This window comes from Puntigrus tetrazona, chromosome 14, assembly GCF_018831695.1.
Source record: "Puntigrus tetrazona isolate hp1 chromosome 14, ASM1883169v1, whole genome shotgun sequence".
NCBI classification, from domain to species: domain Eukaryota; kingdom Metazoa; phylum Chordata; class Actinopteri; order Cypriniformes; family Cyprinidae; genus Puntigrus; species Puntigrus tetrazona.
Genome location: NC_056712.1, coordinates 8,803,208 through 8,817,213, shown reverse-complemented (window position 1 = coordinate 8,817,213; position 14,006 = coordinate 8,803,208). Strand labels below are relative to the sequence as shown.

Genomic DNA, 14,006 nt, shown 5'->3' with positions numbered 1-14,006 from the left:
AAGACATTCTCACTGCATGAGACCAAGGTCAACCGATTATCTTCTCGAAACTGTGAAGTGTGTTTAACAAAATATGGTTTCGTCAACTTTTTGCAGGTGACCTGAAAGTTAACAGGCTTGCAGTTTTGTGGGCTTTAGTTTAGTTTATTGTACAATACACAATAACATTCAATCTATCGTCCAATTTGAATTCACAGTGTTGCTATTAGGACATAACTCCGGTTACGATTAAAGCCACCTGCCTATATCAGGTCTCCATAGGGCCACCAAAACCGCTCTGACGAATCAAAGCATGGTCTCACAAGACCTCCGAGCATCTTCTGTGGCTTCACGGGCACCAGGACGTAGCCGTAGATCCTGCGAGTTACGAGACCAAGCCTCCATGTATTATAATACCAAAGTATATATTATTTATACATTCTTCAAAGTCTTACTGCCCGAGCCAGTTTGCGTATTGTTAACTAAATTAGAAACTAAGTCTTAATTCCTCTTAATGATAAACATGCATCATTCTGAGCATGTTAAACCAAAATCTGTTACATCTAAATATAAATGTTTCAATTGTGAAGCTGTTTAGGATTGAGAATTGATAACTCCTAAACTAAAACAAAAGAGAGAGGGGTTCTTTAACCTCCAGTGAAAAACTGAAGGCAGATATTGAATTATGGTTGCTGTTCATGCAGCTAAAGGTTGCACAGTTATTACTCTTGTTCAGAGGGGATATGGGTATTCTATAACTTCATAAGCAGACGTATAAAGCAAAATGAAACATCTTTATGATGTCCTTCAAAACCAATGGAGTTGCAAATAAATAAAGAACGGAGCTCTGCCGGATACAATTTCCTACTACATTTCACCTGGTATACTCTCTCTAAAGAACAGTGATAGAAAAAAATAAATATATACAATAAAAAGAATGAGAAGTAGTTCAACCTAGGTACTAAATGACAATTAAATAAATAATCCATTAGGTATGTAATTGCATTTTATTGAATAATAGTTCAAGGTCAGTTAGTACACACTTAGCAGCAATCTCTTTCTTTTTCATTCTTTTAATATATTAAGAGCATTGAGAATTGGCACAAACAATATATTAAATGTTGACTATTCTCTCAGTCTGTGTATGCAACAATACCAATTTCCAACACATTACAGAAAAATATGTTAAATCAGAGAGCATGTCTCACTCAGTGTGGTTCTTGGTGAAAAAAAAAAAAACATTTTTATTTATGCAAATAAGAAATACTGAACAAAGGGGGAAAAAAGATGCGGAAAACAATATGGAACAAAGAAAGAGTGAGACGTGAAACTGACTTGTCATTTTTGTGTGGGTTGGTGAACATCAACCACACTAGCATTTAATTAAAAGAAAAAAAAAAAACCCATCTCAAATAAAGATTCTTTTTAAAAACTGAATTACTCAAGAGACTGAGACACAGAAAATGTCAAGTTGCCAATCAGCAACGCTGAATTAAAGATCACGGTGATATTCAAGACAGCAATGTGACAACAGATCTGCATCGCGGCGTATCATTTCTAAACCGTGTGTTTCTACAGAAACATCTATCTGCTAATAACTACTAAATGTAAGACTGACGTGTGTTTTGTACTGTTAAAATGAAATGTAAAATGATAAATCGGTCCTTCTCACACGCAACTGACCACTTTTCTTTCCCAAGACCAAATAGCCCATGACTCCTGTTTATACAAAAAAAAAAAAAAAAAAAAAAAAGGCAGAGAAAAGACAAAAACGTGTGAATTAAAACACCACAAATATGCACAAAAACAAACAGCACTTTTTTTCTACAAAAAACATGTTATGTACACTATACCCTACTAAAAACTCAATGTAAACTTCGAAAAAAATAAATGTTTAACTTAAAAAGCCTATTAAAGTAAGGCAGACATTTTGTACAGTCAATAGTAGGCTATTATACAACCGAACATGTTTCAGAAAAATCTCAGCTAAATTAACAGGCAGATTTAAATACATTTGAACTCAAAACCGCTCCCCATCCATATGTAATCACTCAATATGACAGGAAGTCTGTGCACTTTTCCTGTCCAGCAGCGCCCCCTACCAGCTCTTAGCGGCATTGCATATCGTAATGCAAAACGGTACTCAAGAAGTTTCCGGAAATCCTTCAACTCCGAACAGCTGTGCTGGGAAACACAACTGCCCGCATCTGGATTTAGGTTTACATGCTGTTTCAAACTAACTTTGCTCAAAGGATTGAATTTTTTTTAAAAAAATGATGTTTTAAAAAAAAGGACCAGAGGGTTTTAAGCCAGCATATTTTCCAAAAGCACCTTTTGATGATTTAACAACGAGGGTTGATCTCAGCGGATGCTTAACCAAAGTCTGTTCGACAATTTATTGCAAACCGATATGGAATATTTGAGTTTGCCGAGCAAGCCACAACAACAAAACAGACTAAAAATCTTCAGTATTCAGAAAACAACTACTCCAGACAGAAAGATCTCGTCCCTTTTTGGCCAACATGTGATTCTGTTTTCCTCTTGCGCCCTACCAAAACACCAGATGACACCTGCTATCTCATCTACCGCTTGTCTAAAGATCTTATAATATTCGATACGCGTAACATCACGCTACACCGATGTAAAATTAGCACAAGGGACGGCTTATGTGCGCCGAACGCCTCCAGCCCCAGCTGACAAAAGCGCTATTAACGGCGAGGGTGGTTGAGAGCCTGCAGCGTCCAGTAGACATCTGACCTCTTTGATCATGAATATTCACAACAAGTTCTCGGGACGTTCGGTGACCCGGAATGAGAACAGAACTGCTCTGGGCTCCTCCACAACTCCCCGAGGATGCTGTAAATCAAGCCTATTCATTTAAAAGGCCGGTTTTTCTGTTCCCGATTCCTGTTCGTCCCATAGTGCGTGTCCTACATGCTAAAAAAAGGGAAATTGGCCTCTATTATGGAAAACACGAAGCTCTGGATTCTGTGGTTATAAGAAACGGTCGCGTCGATATAGGATCGAGTGCAGGCACTGCTTTCCGATCTCATGCTTTTGGACATATTAAGGCCTTCGGAGAAAAAGACAAGACCCAGTTATACTTAAAACATACCAGTGAGTGATAACAACAAAAAAATGAATGCATGAAGCCAGACGTCTTAACTTCCTCACCGCATTAAACCTACTAGATAAAAACAGCCTCAGGCGATGCATCTTAGTTTGTGTGTGTATTTGCAGTTGTAAGAACGTATCTGTAAAAGCGAAGAGCGCTAATGTTAGTATGGGAAAGCACGTGAATGTTTGTGTGTCGTCCGGGGATGGAGAAACGCTGCGCGACTCATGGCGATTCAGCATTGTTGTTGGTCGTGGCGGCGGTTTTCTTCTTTGTCGGTTTCTTCACTGTCTTGTTGGTCTGCTGGGGATGACGGTAGTACATGGGGGTAAAGAAAAACACAGACAAGAGGAAGAGTATTAAAACCTTTTACGGTTATAACAAGATCTTCTCTAGCAACTGGATGAATGCAGTTGAATGAAAGCAAACACTTGAAGGGAAACTGTGTATACAGAAAATAAACAGGAATCTCTCGTTCTGGTTTACATTCGCGAAGGCGGACGTCACGGACCTTTGAAGCGCATTTAGAAGGCATTCGAGTGGCTTCGTTTTGTCATGCTGCAAGCCTCAAGGTGCAACACGTTAGCTAAAAGGCAGTGAAGTTTAGCATTCAGTGGTATCAAATGAACAACTTGAACTCATAGGGGTTTAAAAAAAAAAAAAAAAAAAAAGTATTACAGTACTGTGATGGGGATATAGACTGTTGCCAAAAAGAGTACAATTATTCAAGAAATAGAATGGATGTAAAAAAAAAAAAAAAAAAAGGTTAGAAATTTAGTTAGTTGATTTACTTAAAATGAGGGAATTAATAAACAAACAAATAGTGCACTTAATGTGCTTAAATCAAGGTAACGAATTGCTAAATTGGGCTTATTATTTATTAAAAACTAGGAGATGAATTAGCAAATTGTGCTGACGTATTAGTAAGTTATATAAATATATACATATTTTGGTATATGGCGTATAACGTGTCTGGATTTCACCCAGAAAATTCCCAGAACAACAGCAAATGTGATCAAACTTTTATAGTATATTGATTTTAATTATTACTATTTTAATGATTTAAACTCTAAAAACCTATAATGAAAAGCCAAACCACACTGGTGAAAGTATTCGTACTAAACTAAGTCTTACTGGGTATGACACCACAAGCTCCGCATATCTGGATGTGGTGAATTTCAACCCATCTTTTCTGCAGACCATCTCAAGCTCTGACAGGTGGGATGGAGACTATTTGTGGACTGTCATTTTTAAGTGTCTCCAGAGATGTCTGATTGGACCGACTGGATGTTTGACTAAGTGTCCCATGGCTAGGACATTAACTGCCTTCTCCTCAAGGCACTTGAACCTTAAGACAGTTCTGCACTGGTTTTCTCTGGAAATGAAGTTTAGACAAGAGGACGGTCCCAGCGCCTCTAGGCTTTTTTTTTTTTTCTCAGTATGGAAGTACATTTTTTGTAATATCTCTCGTCACGCACTTCATTTGGCCACTCTCCTAAAAAGCTCAGACCGTCGGAGTGTCAGAGCGAGGCTGTCCTCCCATCTCTAAACAGGATCTCAAGAAGAGTGATCATCAGGGTCTTGGTTACAACTCAGCTTGGTTTGTTTCAAACGTTTAGAATTATGGAGGCCACTGTGTTCTTGAGAACTTTTTTTGTCATCTTCCGCAGATCTGTGCCTCAACACAGTCTTTGCTCTTTGGGTCTCTTGACAGACCCGTGCCTTTCCCAATTATTTCAATTAAATTTAATTATTCCAATTAATTTAATTCGGCCACAGGTTTCCAGTATCTCAAAGATCTGGAGAGAAGTGGCAGACTTGTTACTTGTTCAGATGAAAATTCTTATTTGAGTCATACATCCAAGATGTATAGTCTATGATTCCTAAGTACAGTGAATATCCACACCAGTGCAGTGACCGACAGCCACACATACACCTCAACACATCAGATTCATCCAGATTGAGAAGACAGGCCCATGCACAACCCACGTGAAGTAGATCATTACGTCGATGACTGCAATAGCATGTTTCAAACAGAGATACAGACAGAAATGTGTCTAGAAAAAGAGCAACATGAACAGGTATTTTGTGTTAAATGGGGGAAGAAGAAAATTTTTTTTTTTTTTCAACTGGCGTTGCTTTACTTTTTTCTTTTTAGTTAAAAACAAAATCAAGCATTTTAAATAATCCAGTATCAATACGCTATACATTATTTTTCCCATGCTTTCACTATTGCCTGTTTTTATAACACACTGTACAATTAAAAAGTTGAATACATCATTCTAGGCTAATCAGTGAGTGCTTAGAAGAAGCAAATGAATTGTGCACCTCTGTCTTGGCAACGGCTGGTTTCTTGGCTGCTCTGACGCTTGGGATGCGTTTGGGGGCCTTATCTGCTGTGTCTTCATCTGAATGCTCCGTCCTGCTATCTGACTGGTCATCAGAGCGAGAGCTGTGCTGTGATTCGGTGTCAGCCGGGATGGGTGTGGCACGAACTGAAAAAAAAAAAAATACAAAAAAATAATAAATAAATAAAATATATATATATATATATATATATATATATATATATATATATATATATATATATATATATATATATATATATATATATATATATAAAAATAACAACAACGACACAGTTTAGACATTTCTTTCTACACAGCAACACGTACACTTTTTTTCCCTTCTAGATGTGCACCTGCCACAAATGTGACATGTTGCCATTTGCTTTTTATAAAATTTAATTTAATGAGGTTTCACAAAAATCGGACACTATCAATTTAGATCGGGCCTCTTTGATATGTGAAAGCTTTTTAAAATCGAAAGACCAAAATTTAAAAAAAAAAAAAAAAAAAAAAAAAAAAAATTCACCAGAAACAACTTTCTACATCCTTAGCCTGGCGTTACAGTACAGGATCATGCTATCGGTGCGCTGCTTACAATCTCTGTTGATTTCCCATTTATTATCAAAATAAATGTACAAAATACCCAGGGGGAAAAGTAAAACAGAGAGAGCTGACAGATATACTATACACTGCCCAATATATTAACAGTAGTGCCATCAAATGATTAATTAAATCAAGTATAAGAAAATAAAAGTTTTTGTTTGCATAAATATACACAGAACACACACATATATTATTATGTTTTTATAAATACACACACATACAGTATATATATTGTAGAAAAATGTACAAGCATTTACATGTCTACATTTATATTCATAATATATATTGTAATGTATAATATAAACATTATTCTGAAATATATACACATGAATGTGTGCGCATTTATGTACACACACACTCCTATTATGTAATAAAACTTATTTTGGATGCAATTAATTGATCGTTTGACAGCACTAATTAAATGCACAGGTAAGCAAGACATTTATTATAATAGGTTTATGTGAAAATTGTTTTTGGTTCACTTTAATAGTTGATTAGTTGACTAAATAAAAAACATTAATTTAAGGCCTTAGTAAACTTAGCACTGGTATTGTTGATGCTCGCTTGCGACATACTTCACAGTACACAGTAAAAAGTCTTGTTGGTGCTCCGTTCATTTGGAGATTAAAATGTGACAAAATATAAGTTTGGATTACAAATGTGTATTTACAGACAAATGCGCAATTTATTAATTGTCAATTTTAAATAATTAACAGCACTACAAAATATAAAATGAACTGATATTAGGATATTTTGTTACAATACAATAAAAAGTTTTTTGGCCATTTAGGCCGGTATCCAACACAAGCTACATTAGGGTCATGTGAATAAAATAGAATGAATCAAGCAAATCGAATACAAGCACCAAATTTGTTTTGCGGTGTGATCACTGGCCCTCTGGCATTTAGCCCTCTCTCTGGCATTTAAAGTTTGCCAGGCCTCATTTAAAACCCGAAACAAAGACTTCTTTAGAAGAGCCTTTTTTGCTCGTCCATTCACTATGCATCTCTGACGCTCTGTAATTCAATGAAAGAGCCCCGTAGGCTAATAAAATCACTACGCGTCTCATTACTGAAATGATCACCTCTCTGCAGCGATCCTACCACAGACTGTCTTTGTGTTTGCCTTGAAGCTTCAGACGAGGGTCACGACCTTCGTCTCGTGTCTCGTGACGTCGTCGTATCTGAAGAGGTCAAACTCGGCACTTGTCCTGAACCTCTTAAATGAGCGTCGAAACAGACAAACGGATAAAAAGTGTGCAGTTGCGCACGAACAAACCCCCGGCAGATCGACCCCTCCTGTCTCTCAGCCAGTAGGCAGCTGAATCACATGCTGGTCACATCAGCATCGGCATTATAAACAGGCAGAGACAATGGCCGCCCGCAGAGCGCCTTTCAATGAGTCAGCAAAACACACACACACACACACCCACCTCACTGACCTGCCCGTGTGTGTTCGAACAGGATAGACCATTATGAATATGAGCTGCATTCAGAGTGATATTTACTAAAGCGATCTGTCACTATAGTTACAGGCATTTAAAGAAGCAGATTTACTTTGGTTACTTTTCAAACCCCATTTGTCTGCATGCAGAGGATTAGATTTAAGGAGTCACACCTGTTAGTTAATACCATCCTGGTCTCTTAAAAATATGTTCCTCTGTGCAATTTTTTGCGCAACACTATTTTTACGCGTCTTACTGCAAGTTCTGCTGCAGTTTCAACAAGAATTGTCCAATGTGTGAACCCGGACCATATTTCTTACGTTAATATAGCTATGTATCGTGGCGGTTCAGCATTGAAATATCAGTGGTCTGTTGCTGAAATTTGGAAATATGCTCTACCTCAAATCCAATATTTCGTGTCTCGCTAAAAAGTGCACCAAGGTACATTTATACCATGAGACCAGGTAGGTAAATACGGTTGTGGAAACCACTATGGCCTGGTTTTATTCCATAAAGTTTGATTCCGTGTGTGTGTGTGTGTGTGTTACCTGAGCGTGTGACTGTTTTAGCCCGAGGTAGCGTGGCGGCAGTGTGCGTGTCATCTGCGCCGTCCAGCTGCAGCTCGTCTTCGTTCTGTATCAGAGTCAGATCCTGCATGCTGAAACTGCGCAGCTTCTCTGATAACACACCCTGACCCTGCAGTTCAATAACACAAAAGACTCGATTACAAATCGCATTATGTTATGCAAGGCACGTCACAATTATACTGCACTTGTACATATGACTAAGACTTGAGTTGAACAGTGTGTATTGAACTACATGGTGCAAAATATACACAAAAATTTGCAACATTTTTTTAATAACATATATATATATATAATGATTTCTTAAGGATCATGTGACTCTGAATATATATATATATATATATATATATATATATATATATATATATATATATATATATATATATATATATATATATATATATATATATATATATATGTCACATTTCCTTTAAATATTTCACAATCTTACCGTTTTACAGTATCATTTATTTTCAATTGAGCCCTGACCCTCAAACACCCAGTGTTTTCACCTTTGTGGCTGCTGTGACCGCTGCAGTGGCAGCAATATTGAGTCCTCTCTTCCCAAACCGCATCATGGTCTCATAACTGCGGTCTTTGGCCTGGGTTATGTACTCATCAATTTCCTGTAACGCACATATACACCATGCATGACAAATATGATCGGTGGAGCGTTCAGGAAGTCTGATTTTTGGCCGAAAAATGTATTTAAATGCATGGGGGACAAAACTAAATGAGTCATCTCTGCCAATAGTTTTATTGCATTCAATGAAGCAAGTATCAGTACCTTTTCTTTATTGGAGAGAGTGGGGTGCACAAACTTGCGGTACAGCACACTGGAGCCTTTGGTGTACTGGGACAGCAGCCAGATAACAAAGGCGATCTTCAGTTCAAAATAAAACGGAAACCTGGAAAATAAAAAGTCAGTTAACAATTAATACAAGAAATGTTACATGAAATAACGAAGGATGATAAACGCGTAGCTTACAAACACATGCATATATAAGAATAATAAAACTTCTCAGAATGATGTAATGCATGTAACAGATATATCTGAAATAGTTCAAAAAACGTCATCATCAACTGACTGACCAAGAGAGAAGCATATCTGTGATCGTCTCTGCTGTGGTAAACAACGCAAACACTATCCAGTACATCATCCATTTCACCTGAGGATGGAAACACACACAGATGTTATAATCACGCGCGTGTGTGCATGACATCAGCGAGCATCGGGTCACATGTTCTCGCTGAATATAGCCTTGTGTGTTACGCATGACTGCCTTATGAAGAACACCACATATGTACTGCCAATTAGATTAACACCCACTTGGTTAATTATGATACAACAAAATCACTGTAGTCGTCTAAAGCTGCTTTTGCATTTATAAATTCATCTCCATAAGACAACCGAATCGTAACAGGTTGTACAGTCTCTAAGCATCTCTAAACGATAAAGGCGGCGTTCTTTGTGATACAGATGAGAGAGATGCTAAAAATGGTGTCTCAGGGAGCAAACTGCTGCCCAAGTGGTTTCCATAGAAACCAGTAACCTGAGACTCTAAGATGACGTACATAATACATATACATACATTTAACACGCATCTAATTAGTCACAAATTAATTACTCCTAAAAGAATATTTAAAATCGTTGTGTCATTTTTGGGTGAGTGAACTATAACTGTATTACTTTATCACTAATTTTATTATTATTATGAAATTTGAAATAAATATGAAATTATTTCTTTAATGAAATGACACTCTGAATAATACACTTAAACCTGCCAGTAGGTGGTGGTCAATCTTTCAATGATTAAGTCATCGAGTCATTTAGTGATTCAGCTGATTCGTTCAAATGGCTGATTCATTCAGGAGTGAAGTAAATGGTTCATTGAATCATAAGATTTGTTTGACCTTACATTTTTACACAAATATCTGTACTTTCTACTTTTTTTACGTTCAGAAAAGGGTCGTTTCTTTAGTGTTTGTGACTCACCATTCAATGACAAATCTATAATAAATCATAAATCGGTTCGTCTTTGTGCAGGTTAGTCTCATCTGTAAATAGCTTGTAGTTTTGTGTTTGTTTACTTAAGAATAAAAGAGCTAGCAACACTTAGCAATAGCAGTCTGATGACTAATAATAGCTAGTCTACTGTAAACTAAACTAAATGACTATCATCACTCAAAATACTACACTAATATCTACTGTAAAGTTACAATAATAGCCTAACTTAAAATTTTTTTTTTTTTTTACAATGTTTAGAACATAACCCTTTAAAACAAAAACATTACTAGTTAAGCCTTGGTAACTATAAATTAACCATGGTTCTGCTAAAGTAACCAGTCTAACCATGTAATGTGTAGAAAAACTATGGTTAAACCAAAAATGCAATAAATAATAATAATAATAATTTATTGTAATACCCATGGTTAATTTTGGTGAAATTAACAAAAAAAATGACTCATGATGATTCAATTAAAATGTACAGTATTAGGATTATACTTTAAAAGATATTGTCATGATGTAATAGTTGTTGCACTAATTTTGACTTTTAGGCAATTTAGAAAGTAATAAAAAATAATGCGATACTTTAAATTGAACTAAAATAAATTCAATGAGATGGTTGTTTTGCAAAAAAAGGCGGAGACCGTAGACAGTAGATGGCGGACGGGGAAAGGGACAGGTTCAAGAAAATTAGCGAAAGATGTAAACACACACAAAGTGGAATGTAGAGAAATATCATGACAAGGGAAGAAACTGAAAACGAAAATGGAAGTGAAAGTGCAGTTCAATACAGAACCTTTTTTAATTTACTTAATTCCAGTCATTAGCTAACAAAATATTAAATGTTAGTTATTTTGTATTCAAGTGTTAATATGACATGACATCAGGTAGTAGTAATAGACACTTTTTCAGAGGCCATACTTATATATATATATATATATATAAAAAAGTGTAGTACTTCTACTTTTCCTGGAGTATCTGTGCTTAAGTAAAGGATGCATTTACTTTTGCCATCTCTTTACATCATTTGGTCTGCAAGAAGCTTCAACGTGACATTTGTCATCAAACAGCAGTATCAAATGTCAAATAGGGAGGGGCAAGTGTGTTAAATGCATTAAAATAAATATATAATAATAATAATAATAATAATAATAATAATAAATACATATATATATAAATAAATATAAAAGTTATTTGTGACTGTAATTAATTAATTTAATTAACACATTCAATTACCAGCCATAATATATTATAATACATACTAGCTATAATATTATATAAATACTGCACCATTACAATATATTAATATATGTTATTGTAAGAAACAAATACTTTTTTATGATTTTTGTGCTGTTTGTGTATCCTATTCACAGGAAGTAACTACACATTATTAATAAGCGAATTGTGTTGGTCTATCATAAATTAAAGACACACACACACACACACACACACACACACACACACTCGCATATTAAGATTTTGTTTATTAAATGCCATTAACTGGACATTAAGAGGAGCATATTCAATAATGCTGACTATAACGTTACAAAAGAGTCAAATATCGGGGTAATTGAAGCTGTACTGAAATACTCACATACTCCTTGACGTTTTTCGTCTTCACAGCCTTATAGGAGGAATAGGCTGGGTAGAGGGTCCCGAAGGCCAGGCTGCAGAAAGAAAAGACTCCTATTAAACACAACCCAGCAGGCAAAGACAAGCTCATCTTACCATCACACCAACTCACTTCAGCATCTACCATTTCACTTGCACCATTACCTCAACAATTACGACACTTAAGATGCTGCCTGTTTACAGTAAGTGTAAGATGGGGTAAGATGGATATCTCTGGTTCATTCAAATCCAATGGGAATATATATATATATATATATATATATATATATATACAGATGGCTAATCAAACTATTCAGAGCTGTACTTCAATGAAAAGCAAGCCCAGAAAACGCATCCCAGTCAACACTAGCTCGCGCCTTATGACGTTACTGAGAGCAAACACTCTGAATCCGAGGGCCATTAAAAGTGAATCATTTATTAAAGGGAGACGGAGCGCACGGAGACGGATGTACACACAAAAGGGACCAGATTAGACGCAGATGCCCCGCATGTGCTGCATGCATTCGGACACGTGCTCCCGCTCACACAAACATGCCGTTTTGTGCTGATGTGACAAAATCTGAACGTCCTGCAACGGCAGATCCAGAGGATGTCGGGATACGGGGCAGACCACACCTACCCCCTGAAAGCACTGCAGACAGCTGGCACGAGCGCGGCCCAATGACTGCCTTCCGTGGCTACAGGCAAAAGAGATGTTGGCCTGTTTAGCTTTTCATACAATATTGCATTTGAGACTAGTGGGGAAAAACATTTTTTTAAAATATTGCATGTATTTGCAATAAATTTCAATTACAAATACTTTTTTTTTTTTTTTTTTAATTCTTAAAAATTTGTGTTTTCTTACACACTGAGCCAAATATCCCACCAAATTGTTTTATTCCTATAGATATTTTGAAGGTTTGTTTATATTTTTTCTCTAAAAATAATGGTGGATTTTTCTGATTGCTGAAATAAGATGACTCCCATACCGTACATCAACTAAATAAAATGAGAAATTTGAATGTAGCGTTATTTAATGTGAAAACCTGGTGCGTTATATTCAGTAAATGCAATAAATGTTCGTGGAGACATGTGCGTCGTGCGTGATGCTCAATGAAGCATGAGGGCAGCGAGGCAGTCTGGCGCGTGGCGGACCACATGCCCTCGGTCCCATTTGTTAGCCCCGACTCCCATAATGCATCTGCTCGCCACAGTTAAAGCCTCGACAAAGAGCATTCCACGAGATTCAGCAAACCACGATAATGATACCTGATGTTTGTTTCTAATGGCCGTGCTCCCGGCCAACTAAATTTAACCTCTTCCATTTGTGCCCAGGCAGTCTTTGGAACGATATGGCCCTGTGCGTGCATTACGAAGAAAGGCCTGAACGTTTTATTTAAATCAATGAATTGGGCAGGAAGTCATCCGAGTTGGCATACTAGCCAATTAAAGTCACCTGAACGCAGATCCCACCAGAAACCCATCTGAGACCCAAACATAACAAATGTGTGAGTCATATGGACCAGATTGGCCTCCTTTACATTACGTAACGTTACCAACAGGGACAAATCAGACAGGCAGGTAGGCCTTCTTACAGAAAAACCCTCATTAGCCCATCTCAGAAGTCACTGGTTAAAATTAGTCATTTAATAAAGGACATTTGAAGGTATGATGACATCAGCATACAGAGGAGAAGCTGTGATGGCTGCAATATACACAAAACCTGCCAATAGGTTATTTAAAACAAAACCACATTCCTTAGATGCGTTTGGTGCATTAAAGGCACAATATCATACATAAAGGCATGTGGCTCTAGGTGAAAATCGTGCACACAACAAGCAACGCAAACGGTGAACCGACTGGATGAAGTCATCGCTTTGTTTTATTAATTTAACCCTTTGTGTATTTTATAAGAGCAGCCGAATCAATTCAAACCAGTCTAAATATTAACAAATCAAAGCATCTTAATTGAAAATTTGCCTAAACGCATTTTATCTGCTAGGAAAAGCGTCACGTATCCGCAGCAACACACGGCACGCACGCGCGCGCGCGACGCATAAACACTCACACCACCATCCGCGAAATGATCCACGACACCATCTTGATCTCTGCGAGGACTTTTCCTTATTTTAGTCGATCGTTCAGCATCGCCATTCCGAGCGCAGGGGGTGATGCCGATTATCGGAGGAATCCCAGCGGGTCTCGAGTGTCTGCGTCTCCGTGTAGCAGTGAGGAGGAGGACGGGGAACCGCTGCATATGCGCTCCGTCAGCCCGCGTCTCTTAAAGGGACAGCCGCATCTTTGCACCTGTTCC

The 14,006-nt window shown here is 37.2% G+C and overlaps 1 protein-coding gene across 2 annotated transcripts; it reads right to left on the bottom strand.

The window, feature by feature from the left end:
* Window positions 1-967: 967 nt before the first annotated feature.
* On the bottom strand, window positions 968-13,930 carry reep2 (receptor accessory protein 2). 2 transcript variants are annotated; one of them, XM_043257398.1, is made up of 8 exons: window positions 13,761-13,930; window positions 11,676-11,748; window positions 9,166-9,242; window positions 8,861-8,981; window positions 8,586-8,699; window positions 8,038-8,185; window positions 5,423-5,589; window positions 968-3,397 (listed from the first exon to the last, which is right to left on the bottom strand). In XM_043257398.1, the coding sequence occupies exons 1-8, from the start codon at window positions 13,790-13,792 to the stop codon at window positions 3,320-3,322; spliced, it is 810 nt and encodes a 269-aa protein (XP_043113333.1). In that variant the 5' UTR covers window positions 13,793-13,930; the 3' UTR covers window positions 968-3,319. The 2 variants fall into 2 exon arrangements, with proteins under 2 accessions (XP_043113333.1, XP_043113334.1); XM_043257399.1 differs by having other exon boundaries at window positions 968-3,394.
* Window positions 13,931-14,006: the final 76 nt, after the last annotated feature.

Excerpts from the sequence above, each read along its gene's own strand:
- reep2 (XM_043257398.1), bottom strand. The coding sequence starts at position 13,792 with ATGGTGTCGTGGATCATTTCGCGGATGGTGGT. Across the intron at positions 5,590-8,037 it reads TAAAACAGTCACACGCTCAG|TTCGTGCCACACCCATCCCG; the intron begins GTAACACACACA and ends TTTTTTTTTCAG. Across the intron at positions 3,398-5,422 it reads CAGCCGTTGCCAAGACAGAG|CAGACCAACAAGACAGTGAA; the intron begins GTGCACAATTCA and ends CGTCATCCCCAG.